The sequence below is a fragment of the Pan paniscus genome, chromosome 21 (genome assembly GCF_029289425.2).
Source record: "Pan paniscus chromosome 21, NHGRI_mPanPan1-v2.0_pri, whole genome shotgun sequence".
In the NCBI taxonomy this organism is placed as follows: domain Eukaryota; kingdom Metazoa; phylum Chordata; class Mammalia; order Primates; family Hominidae; genus Pan; species Pan paniscus.
This window is the reverse complement of record NC_073270.2, coordinates 20,829,622-20,854,079: the sequence shown is the minus strand read 5'-3', so window position 1 is coordinate 20,854,079 and position 24,458 is coordinate 20,829,622. Positions and strand designations below refer to the sequence as shown.

Below are 24,458 nucleotides of genomic sequence, written 5' to 3'. Positions count from 1 at the left end.
GCACACCCTGTTGACTCTGGTTAATATTCTGATTCTGGGCGGGGCGTGGTGGCTCACACCTGTAATCCCAGCACTTTGGGAGGCCGATTCGGGTGAATCATCTGAGGTTAGGAGTTCAAGACCAGCCTGGTCAACATGGTGAAAACCCGTCTCTACTAAAAATACAAAAATTAGCCAGGCATAGTGGTAGGCGCCTGTAATCTCAGCTACTCAGGAGGCTGAGTCGGGAGAATTGCTTGATCCCAGGAGGCAGAGGTTGTAGTGAGCCAAGATCACGCCACTGCTCTCCAGCCTGGGTGACAGAGTGAGACTTCATCTCAAAAAGAAAACAAAAAACAAAAAACTGATTTTGGACTTAACATTGTACAGAACAAAATAGTTGCTTTGGTTATGAAAAGGACATGAGCACCCAGTTGGCCTGAAGGACAAGACTGATGGGCTGGTTTAAGGAACCCACATTTGTAGAATGAACTCCATCCCTTACAGAGTTTTCAGAGGCATTATCATGAACCTTTCAAAGTCACAGGTTTGCATGCGCAGTCCCTTTCTGTGTGTAGGTGTGTGTGCGCATGTGTGTATGTGTGTGCATGTGTGCACATATGTGCATGTGTGTGTGTGTTTCCTGCTTGATGGGTCTGGCTGAAAGGAGCTTTTGGAGCAGCTTGAAGAAATAATCATATGAAGGATAATTTATGTTTGGAGGTTTTGGGGTAGTTGTTTTGACCTTAAGCCTGGCATGGTGTGAACTTGGTGAACCTGTTCACTTGGTGAACATTTTACTTAAGTAACCAGTCTTAATCTGCCAACATCAAATAGGTGGCCAGCCTCCTAGATCCTTCAAGAAACCTCAGGTTAATTATATCCCACACACCAAACAGGGCCTTGAAACCATATGAGAGGAAGAGGCCTTACCTGCTGATGCAGTAGAAAGCAATGAGCCGGAATAAATCTGCGAAACTGATTCCTGAGCCTTCCAGGGAAAAGGCTGGAAAAGAGATTTCAGAAACCAGCTGATTCTCCCTGAGCACGTTCTGGGATAGGAAGAGCCCCCTAACACTACGTGTGTGGGACCATCTGAGTACTCTCAAACAAACTACCGTGTGGCTTATCAGAACCAGCTGTGCAGAGGAGGCATGTCAGCCAGCAGCCACCGGTAAACAGTCGATGATCTGGAAGTTCATCGCTTGACTCATGCCGAGCACATGCTCCAGTGCTTGGTAAACAGACCAGGACAGACTCGAGTTGCACAACTGTCTTTTTTTTTAACTTCAGAACACAAAGGGCAGGGGACAAGGGGCCAGTCTGTCTGGATTGTATCAGCACAGGACAGGGCTTGGGGAACACCAAGACCCCTACTCCCCTCAATCCCTTGACCCTCCTAGGACACACACTTCCCTGGCCACTCCTTTTTGCCATAACAGAGCACCTGTGATAAAAGCACACGGGAGAAGGAATGTAGAGCTGGGAGGATATAACAAGTTCCCTGAAATCAGCTTTTGGTTAAATTCAACATGAAAGATTCCAAAACTGGCCAGGCACGGTGCCTCATGCATGTAATCCCAGCACTTTGGGAGGCCGAGGAGGGAGATCTCTTGAGCCCAGGAATTTGAGACCAGTCTGGGCATTATAGCGAGACTACATCTCTCTTTTTTTTTTTTTCTCTCTCTCTCACTTTTTTTTAAAAAAAAGATTCTAAAACCCATTTACTTGGAGTGTTGTTCCCCCCTCCACCCCTGCTCCAGTGTTCAAATTTTCTAACACAGAAGACATGTTCTGAGCCGGCCGTGGTGGCTCACGCCCGTAATCCCAGCACTTTGTGAGGCCAAGGTGGGTGGATTACCTGAGGTCAGGAGTTTGAGACCAGCCTGGCCAACATGGCAAAACCCTGTCTCTACTGAAAATACAAAAATTAGCTGGATGTGGTGACACGCACCTGTAATCCCAGCTATTCGGGAGGCTGAAGGAGGAGAATCATTTGAACCTGGGAGGTGGACGTTGCAGTGAGCCAAGATCGAGCCACTGCACTCTAGCCTGGGTGACAGAGAAAGACTCTGTCTCAAAAAAAAAAAAAAAAAAAAAAAAAAAGACACATACTGGCAAGATGGTGTGGCATTCTGCACATCTTCCAAATGCTGGAGCAGCAAGTGGTCTGACTTCAAATACTCATGAATTTGCCAGCCAGCCCTCACCCCACCTCAGCTGAGCAACTCACACTGATATTCCTCTAAACATTTGAAATATCCTGTTTTATGAAGATTTCCTCAATCCGATGTGTTTCTTCTCACTCATACCCTCATTTATTTTGCTTATTTGCCTTTTTTTTTTTTTTTTTTGGAGACAGAGTTTCGCTGTTGTTGCCCAGGTTGGAGTGCAATGGTGCAATCTCAGCTCACTGCAACCTCCATCTCCCGGGTTCAAGCGATTCTCCTGTCTAAGCCTCCCAAGTAGCTGGGATTACAGGCATGTACCACCAAGCCTGGCTAATTTTGTATTTTTAGTAGAGACGGGGTTTCTCCATGTCAGGCTGGTCTCGAACTGCTGACCTCAGGCGATCCGCCCACCTCAGCCTCCCAAAGTGCTGGGATTACAGGTGTGAGCCACTGCGCCGGCTGCTTCTTTGCTTTTTTGTATTATTTTATTATTTCTGTAGCACCCCGAAAAAACATCCATACCGCTACACGTATACCATCACAGACACACACAGACACACAGAAACAACAAACACACGTGTGCCACAATTTGTAGAGTTAAGGAGGAGGGAACTGATTTGGAGCAGGTTAGCTTCTCCAAGCCTCGGTTTTCTCATCTGGAAAATGGACCCTAACAGTACTTTCCTTATCTCCCAGAAGGGTGGTGGGGGGAGCTGAAATTTTTAAAAAATGAAATAATTTAAGTGAAAGCATTGTTTCCAAATATGAGGTGTTGTTTATTATTAAGCTGCACTGTCTGTAAGTTATGACAAAATATCTGAATATTTATTTATTTGAGATAGAGTCTCACTCTGTCGCCCAGGCTGGAGAGTGCAACGGCACTATCTCGGATCACTGCAACCTCCACCTCCCGGGTTCAAGCGATTCTCCTGCCTCAGCCTCCTGAGCAGATGGGATTACAGGCTTGCGCCACCACACCTGGCTAATTTTTGTGTTTTCAGTAGAGACGGGGTTTCACCATGTTGCCCAGGCTTGTCTCGAACCCCTAGCCTCAAGTGATCCGCCCACCTCAGCCTCCCTGAACGTTTTTATAGCAAGTTCTTCCTTCACCTCAATTCACAGAGAAGATAAACAGGCCCTGGCTGAGAAGGGGCCATTGCAGTGGGACCCAGGCCTGTGGTAACTAGTTATGACCAGGCTAATGCTTTATTTAAACAAGCTCTTTGAACCACTTGAAGTCACCTGGAGAAGATTAGGGAAGTGATTAGAGGCCTTGTCAAATTATGGGGGAAAAACCTTCGGCCACAAGGACCTCAATGAACAACCAGGAAGCTTCCACACACATTGCCCACACCTCTGGAAGAGGAGAGGAAGTGGCTTCCGACCAACACATCCATCTTGCTCCACTTTGGACATTAGGGAGGAATTTGAAAACCAGTTAGATCTGTGGCTTCTTGCCTTGTGGCCTTTTTTTTTTTTTTTTTTTTTTAATATTTTTGGGTTGTTTTTTCATTTTTAAGACACGGTCTGGCTCTGTCGCCCAGGCTGGAGTGCAGTGGCACGATCACGGCTCACTGCACTTAAGTGATCCCACCTCAGCCTCCTTAGTAGCTGGGACTACAGGCGTGTGTCATCATGCCTGGCTAATTTTTTTTTTTTTTGGTAGAGATGGAGTTTTGCCATGTTGCCCAGGCTGGTCTCAAATTCCCGAGCTCAAGCAACCCTCTGGCCTTGGCCTCCCAAAGTGCTAGGATCACAGGTGTGAGCCATGGTGCCCAGCCTCTCGCAGACTTTCAAAAGCCAATTCAGAATTGCTTAATTGATTCACTTAATATAAATTCATTATCAATTCACCTAACACATTATTAGCTCAATATGAATTTATTACCTTTCAAGCAGTGGGTTTGCAATGTACCTTCTGGTTGCATCCTAATGTATTTACATTATTGGCTGGGTTCCGCCTGCTCGTGCACCTTTCAGGGGGAAGTTTTTCCCTGGCATCCATGACCTTGTGGATTTGTAAGATCCAGGTTGACAATTGAGCTGGAGGCGGTTCACAGTCAGCCTGGCAGGTTTTACCCTCCCCTAACTCAGTTAATGGTCATTTGGCTCAGCAAGACTGTGCCCTCCCGGCTGAGTAGAATTTCATCTCGGCCCTGAAATTGACCTTCATCTACACCTTCAGCTTCTCCAAATGCAGGAGGTGAGGTGCTGGGAAATCGGGAAGCAAGTGGGAATCCCAGGCTCTGTCTTGCTTCTGAGCTCTCTCCTCCTGGCCTGCTCCTCCCACTCCTCCCCCTTTGATGTGCAGATCCATCTTCCGATCCTTTCTTGGAGGCTGGCAGTACATCAGAACTGGGTGTTCCCTTTTTTATTTAAAATTTGGCCTCCCGACACTTCACATTTCCAATGACCAGTCGTGGAACAGCAGAAAGAAAACCAACACTTCTGAGCACCACTCTCCCTTCAAAATGTTCATCAAAAGGTTGGATTCTGCCTCTGATTAGCTGCATTTCATAGAAGACTGAACACTGATTGCCTGGAGGGAACAGGTCTGCTCAGGGATTATTTATTCACGAAGAAGTGCAGACACATGCTTTAGGATTAGATCCCGTAAAAGGGCTCTCTCGCTGCAGTCTCCTTGCAACTTAGTCATTGGCAAAGCTGGGAACTGAATTCATGTTCCACTTAACTGGGTAGGGGGAGAGGAAGTCAACCTCTATTAGTTCCCTACCATATGCCATGCAGTAGGCTGCACACTTTATATTCAGGTTGTTTGACTCATTAACATCTCAGAGGTTACCATCATCCCATTCATTATACAGATGAGAAAACTGAGGCTCCTGGAGTAGGTTATCTGCCTAGTCATTCAGTGCCAAGACTCAGACCCATATCTGCCCATCTCAAAACCAGAGCTCCTTCCATTTCCACTCCCTGCAGAGCCCCGTGGCCCGGTCAGTCAGGACCTGAGCATCCAATGACCACTTACTGTATGTGCTTTCCTTTATGGCAAATTCCTTGAGTGGGGCCCCAAATTCACAGGGCAGGCGGAGGGAGAGGACTTTCTTCTGCATCTTGGTAGATTTATGAACCAGGAAGATCTAGTGGAGGGAAAAGAAATACAAGCTTTAGGAACTATCTAGAATGTTGGAACCCAAGCATCTGGTTTCCCTCACACTCAATGAATAGAACCTCTTCATATCCACACTGCATGGCTCCCTGCAGGAAACTCTCCTGCCATAGAAAGGGGTGCTCAGAGCACAGGGTGCAGACACCTTTGTTCATTACTGGCTCCAAAAGAATCCTGCTTTCCCTCTGACAGAAGCTTCTCCATGGGGCTAAGAACTCCCCTAGTCTGCATAAGCATTTTCAGTTCAGTGACTGTTTTACTGCTGGAGTTACGGTCTCCAGCCCCTGTCTTATATGAGTTATATTCTCTAGCCCCTGTCTTATATATCTTGGTTGGTGAAACCTAAATTCTAAACACAGGTAACATGAATAAACCATAGGAATTGGGATTTCATTGGTTAACTTGGCTTATGAGGATATTTACAATAGAAATTTAAGTTTGTGGCCAACAGTGAAAAAGCAGAAGTTGCTTTGTTTTTTGTTTTCAAATTGAAATCTGAATTTCTAAGCTCCTCTTGGAAAATGAGATGATATAGCAAGACCAGGCAACAATCTACTGGAGCTGAAAAATGGCTGTTCCATTTGGGTGGTGGGTGGATGCACTCTGAAGTTCACCCCGGTGGACATGGAGGCTGTCCATTTATTCCTGACTCACTTCACATTCTACCAGTTCCCTCAAGATCCTAATATTGTCTTTGGACACATGCTTTAAAACAGTCCAATTCCTAGTGCTGATCTCAGGACACCGTTCTGGCCCTCATCACTGCAGAGTCAAGTATGCTGTGTACTTTTGTGCAGGCTGTGCACTGCACAACTCCAGGAGGCACCATTCACCTAGCCTACGAATGAAGTGACTCTCCCTGGAGTATGGCGTGTGGCAGCCCAGCTGAGTCCTGGTTCCCTTCTGTGGAGCATGGCCCTTCTCCAAGGATCTTATTCTGTCTGTCATGCTTCTTTAGCTACTTCTCTTTACTCTGCATTTAAACACCTTACTCTCTACCTATTCTCTCTCCTACCTTTCTACAGCCTTTCATTTTTTCCCTGCCTAATCTTTGATCCTCTCTTTATCTCCAGTTAACATCGCGTAAGATACTTTATTTGGGGGGTGGGAAGATGGGTATGGGACTTGGGTATCTGGTGAAGAATGAAGCTGGAAGACCTTGAGTTCTCTTTTCTCCTGGCACCATAGGGATGCATCCATAGGACTCATCCAGTAGCAGGTTCTGGGAGTCAGTGCCTCTGGGACACCCTAAAACTGAAGCAGATGCTTCCTAAATAGCATCCGGATGGGTAAGAGGCCAAAGCACTGCGGAGAGGCAGCTGTTGGTTGTTAGGAGAGGAACTAACACTCCCTTTTCCAAGTGGAGATCTCCCTGAGCCTTGGGGTTGGGGAGTGCAACCTCTAGGCCTTATTTTTTGGAGGACTGCAGCCTTACATTATATCAGGGGTTGGCAAAGTCTGGCCTGCAGACGAAATCCATCCTGCCATCTGTTTCTGAGTAAAGTTGTATTGAAATACAGCCACGCTCGATCATTTACATATTGTCTATGGCTGCTTTTGCATGACAATAGTGTAGTTGAGTAGTTGTGACAGAGACTCTATGGCCTGCAAAGCCAAAAATATTTTACTTTGCCCTTTACAGAAACAGTTTGTGGACCCCTATCTTAGATTATAGAATAATTAAGGATGGGCACCCCAAGAGCCCACTTCACTCATGCCACCATGGCCAGTCTCTCAAATCCTCCTTTTTCACACACTTTTAGCCACCTGCTTTTCTCTCTCTTCTTTATTTAATTACTTTATTTTTAGATGGAGTCTTGGTCTGTCATTCAGGCTGGAGTGCAGTGGTGCAATCTCAGCTCACTGCAAGCTGGGTTCAAGCAATTCTCCTGCCTCAGCCTCTGGAGTAGCTGGGGTTACGGGTGCATGCCACCATGGCTGGCTAACTTGTGTACTTTTAGTAGAGATGGGGTTTCGCCATGTTGGCCAGGCTGGTCTCGAACTCCTGATCTCAAGTGATCTGCTCGCCTTGGCCTCCCAAAGTGCTGGGATTACAGGCCTGAGCCACCATGCCTGGCCTCTCCCTTCGTTATTCTTGACTGTCCTGGTCCACGTTACTCCTGTCCTGGCCCTGCCCTCAACCTGCCCAATCTCATCAGGCAGGCCCTGTGCAGGGATCAGGCAGGTGGATGGAGAGAACATGCCTGGCTTGTTTCCCATGCAGGTCTCAGCAAGAGTGGACGTGCCCTACCTTGGGAGGGGGAGCTGGGCAGGCTGTTGCCTAGCTCTGCAGCAACTTCTGTCTTTGGAATGTTTTGCAGAAATGCAAGAGCAGACAATTCAACTGGCTGAAAGTTAGGCTTCACAGAAGGTGAGGAAATCCTGATCCTATAGAACAAAACTAGAGGCAGCAGCTCTGTGTTATGGCCAAGGGATTCTCTGCAAAGATGAGAAAGCACCGTGCCTTGTTCCCCTGAGCATGTTCTAGCAGACGTCTTAGTTCTACCTGTTTCTGCCTGATGAGGAATAAAGAAAGATTCATATGTTTTTAAAAAAGTGAGAACAGACAGACTCTGGACTGCTAGGAAACTCAAAAATGTATTTAGTGCCCAATTCTTATGACATTCCTCAGCTAGCTACTAATGGGATTTTCTCCTTGCTTCTCCATCTAGTTCTTAGTCTCTATCTTGTGTTGCGTGTTAAGTATTATTTTATCTGTGACTTATTGTATTTATCCTTTGGAAGTAGACACTGTACACAAATGCCATCCACTATAACTTTGTACTACAATGACAATGTTCCAAATTTTGCACCATCTAATATGGTAGCCAGCCGAGGCCAGAGAGCACTTAAAATGTGGCTACGGTAACTGAGGAGCTGAATTTCTAATTTTATTTGCTTTAATTCATGTAAATTTAAAGAGCCACATGGGGCAAGAAGCTACCATATTGGATAGCACAAGAGATACCAATCACTTTTTTTGGGGGGGGGAAAGATTCTTGCTCTGTCACCCAGACTGGAGTGCAGTGGCACAATCTCTGCTCATGGCAACCTCCACTTCCTGTGTTCAAGTGATTCTCCTGCCTCAGCCTCCTGAGTAGCTGGGATTACAGGCGTGTGCCACCACACTGGGCTAATTTTTGTAATTTTAGTAGAGATAGGGTGCCACTGTGTTGCCCAGGCTGGTCTAGAAATCCTGGCCTCAAGTGATCCGTCCGTCTTGGCCTCCCAAAGTGCTGGGATTACAGGCGTGAGCCACCGTGCCCGGCTCCAGTCACTTTTTTGAGGACCTTCCACAAGTCGTGGAGTGGTCTGGATGGGACGGACAGTGGTCTTGGATAGACAGTAGCTGAGGAAACCATATTAGACTTGAGTCTGTGTGGAAAGCCCAGGGAAAAGAGGACTACAGAGCAGGCAAGTCTGTGGACACAGAACTTTTGAAGGCTGGGTCCCAAGTTGGATGGCTGGACCTTGGCAGGGCTCCCAGGCTCAGAAGGAGAGGAAGGTAGCAGAGGCCACCAAGGATCTCAGACCCAGGCTCATCCTTAGTGTCCAGGCTCAAGAGGTCAGACCCAGGCTTCTGGCCAGTGGCCCCTACTCGCTACCCAGATGCTCAGTTCTCTGCTGGATCCTTGTACCTCCCATGGTAACTGAGCATAAAGACAGAAAGACACATCGTGAAGGGCTCTGTTCCTGGGTTTACAGAATATTTCTGCATTGAAAACCAGTTACACATCAAGAGACATGCTCCTTACAAGCTGGGAAGAACTTTCTGGAACTAACTCCAAGTGTTTTTCTTTAAGCCGGCAGCAGTCCTGCCTGCCTCAACCTGCTTCCCGAGGCTCTGAGTCTTACCCCCGGAGGCTGGGCCTGCAGGACCTCTGCTGCCTCCTCCTCACTCAGACTCAGCTGCAGCCATATGGGGTGGGTGTGGAGGAGCCGGTCCAAGATGCTGAGCCTGTTGGAGAGGCTGTCATAGCCTGAGTCCCGGGCACAGGTCTTCACGTCCTCTTCCTCGGAATAGCCACCATCCTTGTGTCTTACCATGCTAGAAGAAAGAGAAGCGGCACGGTCAGCTGGCTGCAGTACCATTTCCCTAACAAGGAGACCGTCCCTGCAAGTTCATAGGCCAGGCTTGCCACCGCACATACCCCATCTTGTGATTGCCCCCTTAATCATCTTCTCTTCCAGACTGAAAGCTTTCTGAGGGCAGACACAATGTTTTATTTTACCCTATATCTCTAATATTAAAAAGAACACTTTGCACTGAGCAGACCTGACCTTCTATTCCTAACCCCATTTTCAAAAGTTCTAAGCATCCTAAATGCCATTTATTCAGGCTTTGTCTTCTGACATAAAACATTTCTTTGTTTCTTTTTCTTTTCTTTTTTTTTTTGAGATGGAGTCTCATTCTGTTGCCCAGGCTGGAGTGCAGTGGCGTGATCTGGGCTCACTGCAACCTCCGTCTCCTGGGTTCAAGTGATTCTCCTGCCTCAGTCTCCTGAGTAGCTGGGATTATAGGCGCACATCACAATGCCCGGCTAAATTTTTGTATTTTTAATAGAGATAGGGTTTCGCCATGTTGGCCAGGCTGGTCTTGAACTCCTGACCTCAGGTGATCCGCCTACCTCGGCATTCCAAAGTGCTGGGATTACAGGCATGAGCCACCCTGCCTGGCCAATATAAAACATTTCTAACTTGAGGACAGAACCCTAAATGCGAAATAGCATGGATGGCAACCATGAGTTCCTAATGCTCAGTAGCATTTCTCATAAGCACAACCATGCCCCAGTCTAAAGGCAAATGCACTCACACAGATTTATTTTGTACCTGAATGATTGGATTTTATTTCTTCTCACAAATCTAAGCATTTTTATTACTGACATTATTTATAATAAAACTTCACAGAGGAGTGATGCTGTGCTATTCATAAAATCATGTCGACATTACTCATAATAGCTAACAAGCGGAAACAACCCAAATGTCTGTCAGCTGATGAGTGGATGAACAAAATGTGGCCAAGTGTGGTGGCTCACGCCTATAATCCCAGCACTTTGGGAGGTTGAGGCGGGCAGATCACTTGAACCCAGGAGTTTGAAGCCAGCCTGTGGAACCTGACGAAATTCCATTTCTACTAAAAATACAAAAATTAGCCAGGTGTGGTCATGCGCACCTGTAGTCCCAGCTACTCAGGAGGCTGAGGTGGGAGGATCGCTCTAGCCTGGGAGTTTAAGGCTGCAGTAAGCCATGATCCCACCACTGCACTCCAGCCTGGACAACAGGAGTGAGGCCCTGTCTCAAAAAAAGAAAAAAAAAAAAGAGTAATCTATTCTTACAATGGAATATTATTCAGCCATAAAAAGGAATGGGGCACTGATGCATGCTGCAACATGGATATACTTGGAAAGCATCTTGTTCAGTGACAGAAGCCAGACATAAGGCCACATACTGAATGACTCGATTTACATGAAATATCCAGAACAAGCAAATCTACAGAGACACAAAGTAGATCAGTGGGCTCCAGAGAATGGGGGAGAGAAAAGAGAATGGGGAGCGATTGCAAACAGGTACCAGGTTTCTTTCCGGGGTGATGGAAATGTTCTGGTATTAGATAGTGGTGATAATTGCACAATGTGTGAAGGTACTAAAACCCGCGAATCATGCACATTAAAAGGGTGAATTTTATGGTATGTGAATTATATCTTAATGACCAAACCATATTGACATCCTTTTGGTGCCAATACTGGTTCTGTCAGTGAGTGTTTAATTCCCATTTTACCAATGAGAAGACTGAGGCCTAAGAAGTTACTGAGCTGTCCTGAGTGATAACAGCCTTGAAACAGCAGAACTAGAAATTACACATACTCTGGTATTTATCCAACGTTGTGGGTACCAAGTCAGGTCAGGGACACAGGGGTGAGGGGCACAGGGGTCAGGGACACAGGGCAGTTTGTATCCATGTAGCGGCTGTTGTGTGCCAAGCCCTTTACCTACATTCTCTCATTTACTCCTCTTGGCAGCCCTGGACCACAGGCACCATGATCCCAGTTTTACAGAGGGCCAGGAGTCTTAGCCCAGGTCAGGATCTTGCTCAAGGTCAAGCCCCTGGTCAGAGAGAGGGGGCTGACATTTCCATCCAAGGCAGCTTCGCTCTGGGTTCTCTCACCCTTTACCAAACTCAGAACTGACACTTACCCTGGCTCTCAAGGAGCAGGTCATCAAGCCCTATCCTGCGGCAGCCAAGGGACACCAGACCTGACCATTCATGTCCAAACAAGCAGGTTTAGATTGGGGTACATATGGTCTTCAATCCTCTAAACCCAAAGGCACTCAACTGTGTGACCCAGATAATGTATTTAGCACTGAGAAGGATGGATAATGAAGCTGAATGTATGATGAGTTATAAAAAGGAAATTAAAGAAAGGAAGTGTGATATTTCCACATGGACAACTCTACTCCTAAGAGGTGGGACTGAATTTAGAAGAAGCCAACCTATGCCGATGATTTTTGGGCGTGCAGACTCAATAATAATACCCAGTGTTGGCATGTGGACTGGCCAGAGACCCCCATCCTAACTTCTCTCCATCACCTTCGTGACTTCCTGCAGGCCTAAGGAATCTCACTCATTCATTCAAGATTTATCTTTTTATTTCTTCTCAAACACGTGAAAGCTTTGCTCAACCTCTGCTACAAATTTCCAGGTAGGAGACTCTGTGCCAAAAAGAATAGTTTCTCCTTCTGCAAATGCCATTCCAGGGCCTGCAGGTATTGGGAAGTGAATATTTGCAGTTAAAAAAACATACTCTTCAAAGTGAAGCTGGTGTTAAAATTCCTTTCATAGAAGGTAAAAGAGCCAGCTTTAGACAAGTGATTCTCAACCCTGGCTGCTGATAAAAATCACCTAAAAAAGCCAGGCATGGTGGCTAAAGCCTGTAATCCCAGCACTTTGGGAGGCAGATCACCTGAGACCAGGAGTTCAAGATCAGCCTGGCCAACATGGTGAATCCCTGTCTCTACTAAAATACAAAAAGTAGCTAGGAGTGGTGGTGGGTGCCTGTAGTCCCAGCTACTCAGGAGGCTAGGGCGGGAGAATTGCTTGAACTTGGGGAGGCGGAGGTTGCAGTGAGTGGAGATCGTGCCACTGCACTCCAGGCTGGGCAACAGAGCAAGACCCTGTCTCAAAAAGAAAAGAAAAAAAAAGCCAGGTGCAGTGGCTCATGCCTGTAATCCCAGCACACTTTGGGATGCTGAGGCGGTTGGATCACTGGAAGTCAGGAGTTCAAGACCAGCCTGGTCAACATGGTGAAACCCTGTCTCTGCTAAAAATACCATAATTAGCTGGGCATGGTGGCACACACCTGTAGTCCCAGCTACTCAGGAGGCTGAGGCAGCCTTGAACTTGGGAGGTGGAGGTTGCAGTGAGCCGAGATCATTTCACCGTACTGTAGCCTGGGCAACAGAGCAAGACTCCGTCTCCAAAAAAAGAAAAAAAATTCCCCAGGGGATCCCAACGTGCAACCAAGTTTACAACCACTACTTTGGACCAGTATTTGTCAAACTTGAGAGCCTGCATGAAAGTCACCTGGGGTTTGTTAAGCCACAGATTCCTGGTTTCAGACTCAAAGCTTCTGCAGGTGTGGGGTGAGCCAGAGACATTGCATTTCTAACAAGCTCTCAGTGACCAATCTGAGGACAACACTGTAAGGAACATTTGCCTGAGATCCAAGTGTAAAACATGCATATTAACTCAGATCAATTAGGGGTTTGGTTTTGTTTTGCTAGGGGCTGGGGGCGGGGGATGGGTACCATGCCACTAAAAGAATTCTTGGCGACTAAATAAATATTTTATCACTGCCATCTCAGGTTGGCCATATTTTGCCAAGACCAAATTGGACAGTGTCTAACATGACAATCGTGATGCTCATGTGTGCTGAAAGTAAACATGTTGACATATCTTCCTTCCCTAGAAGGGTGCATCCTGTGACTCCTCTGTGGTTTCAAGGAGCTGAAAAGCCTTTGTTCTGACAAGTGACCTCAGCCTAAAAAGCAGGGCCCAGACAGGAAGATGGTGAATAAGATTCATGGGGTCTTATAAAACAGCAACCATAATTATCCCTTGCCTTTGCAAATGACTAAGCTGACACCTTGATTCAGCCAGCCACTTGAGGTTTATAGCATATTATTACAGGACAAATTGGCTTTTATCAGGAACAACCTTCAGGAAAAAACTAATGTGAGAACATTGAACATGTAGGGGATGCTACTGGTGCTCCACCTAGAGCCCCTCCTCTAGGGCAGGCACCCATGCCCCATCTGCTGCGAGTGTTGGCTGTGGAAAGTTCACAGCTGCCCCTCTTCTCCCGGAAATGCCCAGGAAGCTACATCCTCTCCCTGAGAGCAGACTCACTGCCAATGACATACTGATATGTACTTTCTACATATGTGAGATGGAGAAGAGTGGCCTTCTAGCCTTGAGTTGAGACAACTCTGGGGGGCTATTCGCGCTGCTGAGCTCCCTGTGGGACCAGGCAGAGCCCACATCTTTGCCTTGCCTCCTCTCTTTCCCATCCTGGATCCCTCACTCCTTGGCAGGCTGCTTCTGAATCACTTGCACAAGAAGCCCCGAATCAGGCTCTCCTTCCAGGGAACTCAACCTATGACAGAACTTGATGAGATTCATAGAAACTAGCGATTTCTAAGAAAGGTGTCTGCATGCAAACAGGAGGGAAGGCAGTGAACAGAGGTTCATAAAAGGTAAAACACTGTGATACAATCCAGGAGATTCCAATAAAAACATGGTCATAGTGGAATGGCCACAGAGCCAAGCTCAGGGCAGGAAGCATGAGGTTCCTCTCCTAGCTCAGCCGGGCATGTGAGACCTTGCTCAGGTCCCTTTCTGAGCCTCGTCCTTTTGATCTGAAAATAGTAAATAACAATACCTTCACCACCAGGTAGTAATCAATGCAAGCAAAAATTGTGAGTGGATGCTAAAAGCAGAAGGCAAAAGACTTAGGAAATAGGATAGTCATAGTCTTAAAATATCACCTCACAGATCACTTAATGACTTGTGAAAATGAAAAGGTACCCTGGCAATGGAGGAAACTGGTAGATGTCACCTTAACCAAGTGATCTGTGTTAACTCCTCCAAAAATGAGCTGCCCTGACATCAAGTGCCCCCAGTGTGAGGCTCTGAGAAGGTACCATGTCACCTAGGTGTCTTTCCTGCTCCCAAATATGACTCACCTGAATGTATACAGGAGAAAACAATCAGAAAAATCCAAATTTCAGTGACAGCAAAACCAATGGCCAAAACTTCAAAAATGTCAATGTTATGAATTTTAACAGGCTGTAGGATTAATACAGGTTCGAGGTGAATAAAGAGATGTGATAACTACATGGAGTGCATAGCCTGAAACTCATATATGGCATCAGTATAAAAAGATCTATAAAGGACAATTTCACCTGTAATCCCAGCACTTTGGGAGGCCAAGGTGTACGGATCGCTTGACCTCAGGAGTTTGAGGCCAGCCCGGGCAACATGGCAAAACCCAGTCTCTACAAAATATACAGAAAAGAATTAGCCAGGCATGATGGAGCGTTCCTCTGGTCCCAGCTACTCAAGAGTCTGAGGCGGGAGGATTGCTTGAGCTTGGAAGGTGGAGGTTGCAGTGAGCTGAGATGGCACCACTGCACTTCAGCGGGGGTGACAGAGTTAGACTCTGTCCCAAAAAAAAAAAAAAAAAAAGTTAGCCAGGCACAGTGGGGTGTGCCTACAGTTCTAGCTACAGCTGCTCAGGAGGCTAAGGCAGGAGAACTGTTTGAACCCGAGAAGTGGAGGTTGCAGTGAGCCAGACTGCACCATTGCACTCCAGCCTGGGTGACACAGCAAGACCTTGTCTCAAAAATAAAATAAAATAAAATAAAATAAAATAAAATAAAATGGAGAATTTCCTTAAGTGTGATAATTTTATTATGCTTACAAAGGAAAAATGCTTTTATTCTTAGGACATGCATACTGAAAAATTTAAGGGCAAAGTATAAACATGTTTGAAAGTGTCAAAAGAAAGAAAGAAAGAAAGCGTCAAATGATGAGCTCCCCCTAAAAAGAAAAAAAATAGGGAGATTAAGAAAATGTAGCAAAATTTCAGCACTTAGTGAATTAACTGAACAGTGCTATCTTTGCAACTTTTCCATAATGTTTGAAATTTCTCAAAATAATAGGTTGGAGGAGAAGTAATAATATCTACCATCTCACTGAGTTTTTATAACTATAAAACTCATTTATTTGTGCAGCCATTCCCACTATGTCTAGGTGTCTAGGGCTGCTATCATGGGGAGATAAAACTTAGGTACAGATACAGTGAGACCCACATGTGAATACAATGGGCAAACCATAGAATGCCCCGCAAAGTATAAGGTGCCTCTAGGGGCAGAGAACAAACACTCACCCAAAAGTCACAGCCTCCACCCATCCCAATTACAATCAAACCTGGGCCTCATGGCTGTGAAGCAGATGGGTGAATATTCCATCCACTTTGGAAGGGCAGGGCTCTCCAGCACCTGTCCTGCTCTCGTGACAACCAGGTTAAGGTTCTTTGGAGTATGGGATGAGAGAGGCCTTTCCACTGGGCTGGATTTCCTTCCTTCCCATGGCCCAGCGTTAGTTGACTGAGCAGGTGGAAGAATAAGTGATTGCAGAAAGCTCGTTCTGAGTAGGACAACCAGGCAGACAAGGGTTAGTTTTACTAACATTGCCAGAATCAGATTCACCTCAGAGAAACCATCGACACAGAACAGAACTTCCAAACGATGCATGCCTTTTCTTGTCCTAATTCAGAATTCCAGAAGACAGTACAATCTACCAGCGCAGCCCCTAATGACCAGTCCTAGTGACCAGGGTCTAGACAAAGCATGCTATGAAGCCTCCCTTGCACTTCCCCCTACATCACCCACTCCCGCGAGCTGCATCCCCAACCATACATCTGAAATGTACACTTTGACCTTGCAAATGAGAGACAATAAGGCAAAAATACACAGAAATGTGATGCGAGGCCATTTCTGTGGCAAAACGTACTGACTGAGTAAATAAAGTCAACAACTTTCTAGATATAAGAATCCTAGTTTGGCTGTTAAATAGCAAAAAGAAAGTTCAAGGCAAAATGACAAATTCTTACTCTGTCAACCAAGGATGGTGCACATCCATTAGGCTGTGGGTGGCAGCAGGTGTGCTGTGCCCTGTGTGGCTCTGCCCTCAGTGGCAGGACATGAGGAGAAACAAGTAAAACAAAAAGCCCCCTAAACCTCCTCTCTGTGTGTAAAGCCACACCTTCACTAAGCCGAGCAATTAGATTTTTATTTATTTATTTTGAGACGGAGTCTGACTCTGTCACCCAGGCTGAAGTGCAATGGTGCAGTCTTGGCTCACTGCAACCTCTGCCTCCCAGGCTCAAGCGATTCTCCTGCCTCAGCTTCCTAAGTAGCTGGGATTACAGGCACACACCACCATGCCCAGCTAATGTTTGTATTTTTTTTTACTAGAGACGAGGTTTCACCATGTTGTCCAGGCTGGTCTGGAACTCCTGACCTCAGGCGATCCACCCGCCTTGCCCTCCCAAAGTGCTGGGATTACAGTGTCCAGCCTAGATTTTTTTTTTTTTTAAAGTAAAATTACGGCCTGGTGCAGTGGCCTGTACCTATAATCCCAGCATTTTGGGAGGCAGAAGGACGTGGATTGCTTGAGCCTAGGAGGTCGAGGCTGCAGTGAGCTGTGATCATGCCACTACATTCCAGCCTGGGCAACAGAGTGAGACCTTGTCTCAATAAATAAATAAATAAAATTAAAATTAAAATTAAAATCATTCAAGACAATCACTTTTGTCTGGGGCATACTTCCAAGTTGCCTTGGGGAGTGCTCCCGAGAAACTGGAGTTTTTAAATGAACAATTTAATATCACCTATGATAAGATGTGCCTGATTTTTTAAGAACAAAAGTGATTTCAAACAAATATTTAAAATGTACTATGATTTTTCCACCAGTCTGGCCAACATGGCGAAACCCCATCTTTACTAAAAATATAAAAATTAGCTGGGTGTGGTGGCGCGCTCCTGTAGTCCCAGCTACTCGGGAGGCTGAGGCATGAGAATGGCTTGAACCTGGGAGGTGGAGGTTGCAGTAAGCCGAGATCACGCCACTGCACTCCAGCCTGGGAGACAGACGGATACTGCATCTCCAAAAAATATATATATGTATATATTTTTTTCCAGTCTATAGCAGACTGTTAGATCATAATTCAGCTAAAATGGGATTGGTTTAGTTAATTAACAATATCTGAAAACCCCTCATAGAATGAATGGCAAGTCCCCTATGGAGATAAATAAGGTGGTTGTAGCCCGTAAGTCAAATGATGCTTTCCTAGGGGAAGTTCCATAGTTCTCTGGCTCCCTTCCGTGTGTCTGTGGGAGCAGCTGTGTCTCAGCACAGTCACTATCACATCTGCCTTGGAGCTGGAACCATCTGTGGTCTACCCTTGTGTTTTATCAAGGTACCCTGTTTGCTTCTACTTACATGAGTCATCTGGAGACACTGGGATGACTGGGTCAGCAGTTAGTTGGAGGAAGGATTATCACGGTTTCTCAAAAGCAGCTTGGCTTTCGGCTTTTATCTCAGTTCCCCAAACCCTGGCCCTAGACACGACTTTCTCTCCCGTGTCAGGCTCCACAAGGTATGGAGAACTCTCCTCTTGGAAGGGCGACACCTGCTTGCTTTGCCGGCTTTCCCAGGCCAATCCTGGTGGAATCTACAAGGACTGCCCCAGACCTGGGATTTGAAGGAGTGAGCGGCAGGCTCCGCCCATGTCTCTCCTTGCAAGTCTCACCTTTCTGGCCAGGCACTCCCTGAAAACAGTCTTTACGAAAAATCCTGGCTTTTCTTGAAGCCTGAGGGCTCATTCCCTGAAGGTTTCTGGGAATCTCCTAGACTTTTATGAAAACAAAGTTTCTCATTGTTTACATGGTAAGTGTTTAATAAGTGGTTACAGAATGAAGACAATGGGCTAATTATCATGTGATAAGTTCTTATCAATAAACAAAAACAACAACAAAAGCAGGACTCAGGTTCCATATTACTTTTGCCTCTGACTAAATTGTGGTTTAAGATTCATTACATTGTTTGTCTCCCAAACATAAACAACTGTAGTTTTGCTACTAAGTGGAAAACTCAAAAACAAAATAAAGCTCTAATGGTGGAAAAGTGTAGATTAATTTTGATATTTACATTTTTAATTTTAAAAAATACTTTTTTAGAGATGGGGTCTTGCTGTGTTTCCCAGGCTGGTCTCAAACTCCTGGCCTTAAGCGATCCTCCTGCCTCAGCCTCAGCTTCCTGAGTAGCTGGGGCTACAGGCACAAGCCACCACGCTTAGCCCAATTTTGATATTTTGTAATATCTCAATGTTGTTAGAAATTGACAATATTTCCCAAAAAGTGATGGATACATCAAGGTAATCCATAGAGGCATGGTTTTAATTTTAATGGCCATTACCTATTTTAATGGTTATATGTATTCAGTGTGTTTCCCAATTATGGTAAAAATACTGAATTTGCTTTTTTTTTTTTTTTTTTTTTAAGACAGTCTGACACCCAGTCTGGAGTGCAGTGGTACGATCTCGGCTCACTGCAACCTCCACCTCCTGGGTTCGAGCAGTTCTCCCGCCTCAGCCTCCTGAGTAGCTGGGACTTTAGGCGTGTGCCACCACGTCCAGCTAATTTTTGTATTTTTCATAGAGACAGAGTTTTGCCATGTTGGCCAGGCTGGTCTCGAACTCCTGACGTCAGGTGATCCACCCACCTCGGCCTCCCAAAGTGCTGGGATTACAGGTGTGAGCCACTGCACCCAGCTGAATTTCCTTTTCCCTTTTTTTTTTTTTTTTTTTTTGAGATAGAATCTTGTTCTGTCACCCAGGGCTGGAGTGCAGTGGTGACAAAATCTCAGCTTACTGCAACCTCTGTCTCCCAGGTTCAGGCAATTCTTGTACCTCAACCTCCCGAGTAGCTAGGCACGTGCCACCATGCCAGACTAATATTTGCATTTTTAGTAGAGACGGGGTTTCGCCATGTTGGCCAGGCTGGTCTTGAACTCCAGGCCTCAATCAATCCGCCCACCTTGGCCTCTCAAAGTGGTACTGGGATTCCAGGTGTGAGCCCCGGCACCGGCCTGGGAAGATCATCCTGTAGATGCATCTACATGCCGTTGCTCAGCTTCCTCCTTACTGAGTTCAAGCTACTTGGAATGTCTCCTGCCATATCTGGCTCCTACCTACCTACCTGTCAAACTGGGTTCAAATCCTCATCCCTTATCTCCTTCAGCTGCAAGTAATCTGTGGCCTATCACATTCCTTCCTTACTGTCCCCACACCTCCAGGGCACCTACCCCATTCCACTCTGGTCAGACTTCTCTCCCTTACTAGCCTGGCCTCATCCCCAGCCCATATTCAGGCCTAGCCCTGGGCAGGAATTAATAAAAGGTCTGCTTTAGGCGTGACCAGGGGCCTGAGGAGGAGGTGATCTACAGACAGCAAGGTTTACGGAAGAGGAGGAGCTTAGCGGGCAGGGAGAAATATTCTTAGGGGCACTGGGCAGTTTCTTTCTGAGGCCCCCTAACAAATAGAATCCGCTGCTCAGCTCCAGCCTCAGGAGACAAAGCGTTCTTGTTTCTGTGCTTATCAGGAAATGGGCGGCAAAAATCACCACAGCTACCAAGAGCCACCTGGCCTTTGGCCATCTCTGGGGCAAGAAAAGGAGGCAGCTCCAATCCTTCCAGAAAAACAAATCCTTCCTTATTGCTCATTAATTTCTCCCATGGACACCCCTTCTAAGCTCAAGTCAACTAGCAAGGAGTGGGCTTTGAGTGGCTTTGGTTGTAAAAGTCAATGATGTTCCTGCAGTCTACATAGTGAAAAAAAAATGATAAGAAAGATAAAAAGAAAAGTCAATGATGAGCTTTAGTGTAGAATTACAATAATTCTGTGCCCACCAATACCAGACATTGGAGACCAGTGCTCCATCCAAGGTCTCCAAATACAGAATGCTTTATTCCAGCACGGAGAATGAGATTTAGGATTCCAACAAAAGTGGCCTGCTGAGTGCAGGAGAAAGTAGAGGGTAGACAGTCCTGGCAGGAAAGTGCTCTTGGATAAAGGCAGGTGCAGTGCATGAGGTCTGAAGAAACCCCAGTGGGAACCCCACACACAGCTTCAGGGTCTTTCACATTCAGTCATCAATTTATCCGGAATCAAAGCCACCCACCTCCTGCCCATGTGAGTGCACTGAAATCACAATGCTATTTTTGGTAAGGCATGTCATAGTTTCAATGGAATCAACCCTGATTCTAGTCTCCCTCAGCCTCCTAATCCTCAGCGGTTAGGTGGAAAGAGGACTCCAAGTCAGACTTGAATCAGAGCCTCAGCACTGCCCCTTCATCACTGTGAGGCCTGCACCCATTACCATGCACCGTTTAACCTCAGTTTCCCTGTGTCTAAAAATGGATTCTTGCTGAAAAAAGGAATCTATTAGCAAAACAAATAAACAGAACCTGAAAAGAACTTCTGATTCTAAGTGCCTGGACTGTCTTTGAAACTATGAGTAATGGTTCCGCTCCATGGGAGTTTCCAGGATGACTTCTTACCGTCTTCTAATTTTTGGATAGTCAGAAAAAGAAAGCAAGGCAATGTGTTTCCATTCTAGGACTGACAAATCCTGTGGTATTAACACAACTCTGGAGCTTGTTTTGGCAGCATTTCATGTGACCTGGGAGAAAGCAAAACCCCAAAGCTTCTACAGGCCAGCTTCCAGCAGGTCCTGGAAGCAGGAGAGTTCTCCATCTACCATTAGTGTCTAGGCTCAACCTGGACTCTGGTATTGCCATCCTCAACTTTCAGATGGAAAAAGAAAAAAAAAGCCACTTCTCTTGATATTTTTGTGTTAAAATTTCCATGTATATCATGCTTCTCCAGGAGCCTCCCTTCAGCTGCATGCCAGACTAAAACCTTTTTCCAGGCTGTTGTCTTAACCAGCTGCAATGGCAAGAAAGATACACCCTGGGATGTGGCATTGCCGGAGGGCCCAGGCTTCTAGCTACAAGAGGCCAATGCAGGGGTCATCTTATGAATCAAGGATGAGACAGAAGTCAGAGTCTCGTGCCCACCATGGTCCTGATCTTGGGGCAGTAGATCCTTGACCATGTATCAAAAGGAACACAAATATACACCTCAAATGCCAAGCTGCAGCCAAGATGCCTGGATAGGTGGGAGATGAAGCCAGGACTTAGCGGGGCTGGGAGAAGAGAGGTAGTGGGTCTGGGATCAACAACTTGTGGAAGAATATTAGTACCAGAGGCCCCTTATGTAGAGAGACAGAAAATAATGGCCCATACTGAAGATATCTGTCAACTAAAAATCTTTGGCACAGGACAAATTCCAATTTGTGTTAAAGACATACACACACACAGAGCAAACAAAAAATTCCCAGAAAAACTTCAACTTCAAAAATACCTAGAAGTTGATGTCCAATGATTTCTTAACACCTTCAGACATAAAAATATTTCTTTAGAATTTTGAAGTTCAGAACTTGAGTCTAGTTATAGGTAAAAAAAAAAAAAAAAAAAGAATATTGAAATGGAATTAAACATGTCTCTGTAATATTCTATTAGTCTGGAGAAGAAGGGAAACCCCAATCCATTATTCTGGACACGGCAGGACCCTGGCCTGGCTAACACAGCTGACAGCATGGAAATTGCCAGGTGAGCAGAAGAAACCTTTTACCCACCACCCAGCATGGGAAGAGTGGTGGGCAGAGAGGCCTGGGGAAATGGATTGTCTTAGAAGGACCCCTGCATATTTAGCCAAGTTTTAAGGGCCGTCAGAGGCCATCCAGTTTATCTCCTTCTTTGAGATCAAAATGCTAGAAATTGATAAAACTGGTCCTAGGTCCAGTTTTCCGACTTAGGCAGTTTCCCTAGAGCAAGCAAGTTCATACTTAATTCCTCAAGGCCTTTTTTTGTCCCATTAAACTCTAAAAGGAAAAAGAATCACTAGCATATTTGGGGTTACAGATTTTATTCCTCCATGGCAAAGGGCTGCTGCTTTTTGAGGGTGGAGCCCCAACTTCCTCAAAAAAGATTTGTAAGAGCATGTCACAGGAGGACTATTCTGAAAAACCTTTAGGGCCTTTGGTAATTTTTAAGTTCTATCAACTGAGGCCCAGCAGAAGAGGACACAGAAATGGGAACAAAAGCTCATGTCTGCCTCCAGGGAGACGCTGCCATTTCAGGAGGTAAGAAAAAGTGGTGGCTGTTTTGCTCAGGAACTTCCTCTCGTTGACTCTCCAGCTAGAGATGAGAAGGCCAGATACGGAGCGAATGCTGGCAGAGGCTTTCATTCGTTCCTGTAAAAATAAGAAAGAGGAACAAAGAACCTGTTGTCCTGGTTGCCCTTGGAGCTGAAAACAGGCAGAAGAAGGAGCCAGGCGGGCTCCAGTCTTGGTCCCGATGCCCTTCAAGCCCGGGGCATGCACCCTGCTTCACGGAAAGGCAAGTGTTCCATGGATTGGCAGTTTCTAGTATATAATTGCTCTGGGTTACACTGGTGTTATTTCCTAGCAGATGAATTCTGACTAAGCAGATATTTTATGGCAGAACCAATTGCCAATATAGCAGTAATGCAAAGCCTACAGAGCACAAAATAGCTCCAATTCTGGAGTATGCTGCTGGTGACATTGTGTGGCCAAGCTCAAAATAGCTCCAACTCTGGAGTATGCTGCTGGTGACATTGTGTGGCCAAGGTTTACTGTAAACAGATAAGCTAGCCACTACATTGGAAGGTGCTACCCGTCAACAAAAACAGAATCAATTTCTAGGAAACTGCATTTCTAGGATGATCAAAAACACCTTGTAAGTCAGTGAAAAATCATGCATGATCTACCATTTAAATGGATTGTAATGCAAAAACATCAGAAGGATACACATCAAAGCAAAGAATTAAATCAGCCATCCCAACAAACAATCAAAAATGATTCTATCTTGGAGTGGGGGTGGGGTCGGGGTCAGGGTGTTGTTTATTTTTATTTTCTGCATTGTGCTTTTTCCACCATGTACATGTTTTACTTTTGGCTATCAAAAAAAGAAATCTTAAATGTTTCTTTTAAAAAACTTCCCAAAGATAACAGATATCACCAGTCAAGATAGACTGAACAGCTCTTTAGGGCATTTTTTATCTTACACTTCTTATTCGTTAATGAAATTGATGTACCTCTGACCTAGAGTTACCTGCTTCCCACCTGAAGTTCTCGGGACATCTGCTGTCCTCCTCTGTTCATCTGACATATTCTATTATGTCCCATTTCGTTACATGATACTCACTTGTTTACAATTTTTTCCCTCCTTAGGTTGTGTAAATCTTCAGGCTCCACTGTCTTGGTATTTTGGTAAATATGATCCACTGAATAAATACTTTCTCTTTCTTTTCTTTTTTTTTTTTTTGAGATAGAGTCTCACTCTGTCACCCATGCTGGAGTGCAGTGGCTTGATCTCGGCTCATGGCAACCTCCATCTTTCAGGTTCAAGCAATTCTCTTGCCTCATCCTGAGTAGCTGGGATTACAGGCATGAGCCACTGCGCCTGGCTAATTTTTGTGTTTTTACTAGAGAGGGGGTTTCACCATGTTGGCCAAGCTCCTTGGCTTTGAGACCGAGGTCTCAAACTCCTGACCTCGTGATCCACCCACCTCAGCCTCCCAAAGTGTTGGGATTACAGGTGTGAGTCACCCTGCCCGGCTTAAATATTTTCTTTAATTTGAGTTTAGTCGTTGCTACATTGGTGATAGTGTAGCAAAGAGTTGGTCAACCCTCATAGAATTCATTGAAATCATGTTCAGGATACTCCTGGTTGAGTTGAAATATGGAAATATTCTAGGGGATTGGGGGTAAATTGATCAAAGTAATCATAGTAGAGAATCCTCAGTGACATAGCCGGAAAATGTCTCACCATAAACCTGTTGCTGCTCCACGGCCTGCCCTGTAGCAGTAACAGGTTTGTGAGCAAAGCCATCGATGTGTGATGTGTTTACTCTGTGGACTTTCATCTAGCTGGATACTTATTTGTGCAATTTTGCTGAGTTATGTTTTAC

At 45.6% G+C, this 24,458-nt stretch overlaps 1 protein-coding gene across 6 annotated transcripts in view; it reads right to left on the bottom strand.

Annotated features, from left to right (window-relative positions):
- RIN2 (Ras and Rab interactor 2) overlaps positions 1-24,458 on the bottom strand; it is a 245,600-nt gene that overhangs the window by 36,510 nt on the left and 184,632 nt on the right. For all 6 annotated transcript variants that reach the window (XM_063600984.1, XM_063600983.1, XM_034947470.3 and 3 more), the window contains 3 exons: positions 9,136-9,328; positions 5,140-5,251; positions 913-985 (listed from right to left, as the gene is read on the bottom strand). In XM_063600984.1, coding sequence (XP_063457054.1) covers positions 913-985; positions 5,140-5,251; positions 9,136-9,328 — 378 coding nt within the window. The remainder of the gene's footprint in view (positions 1-912; positions 986-5,139; positions 5,252-9,135; positions 9,329-24,458) is intronic.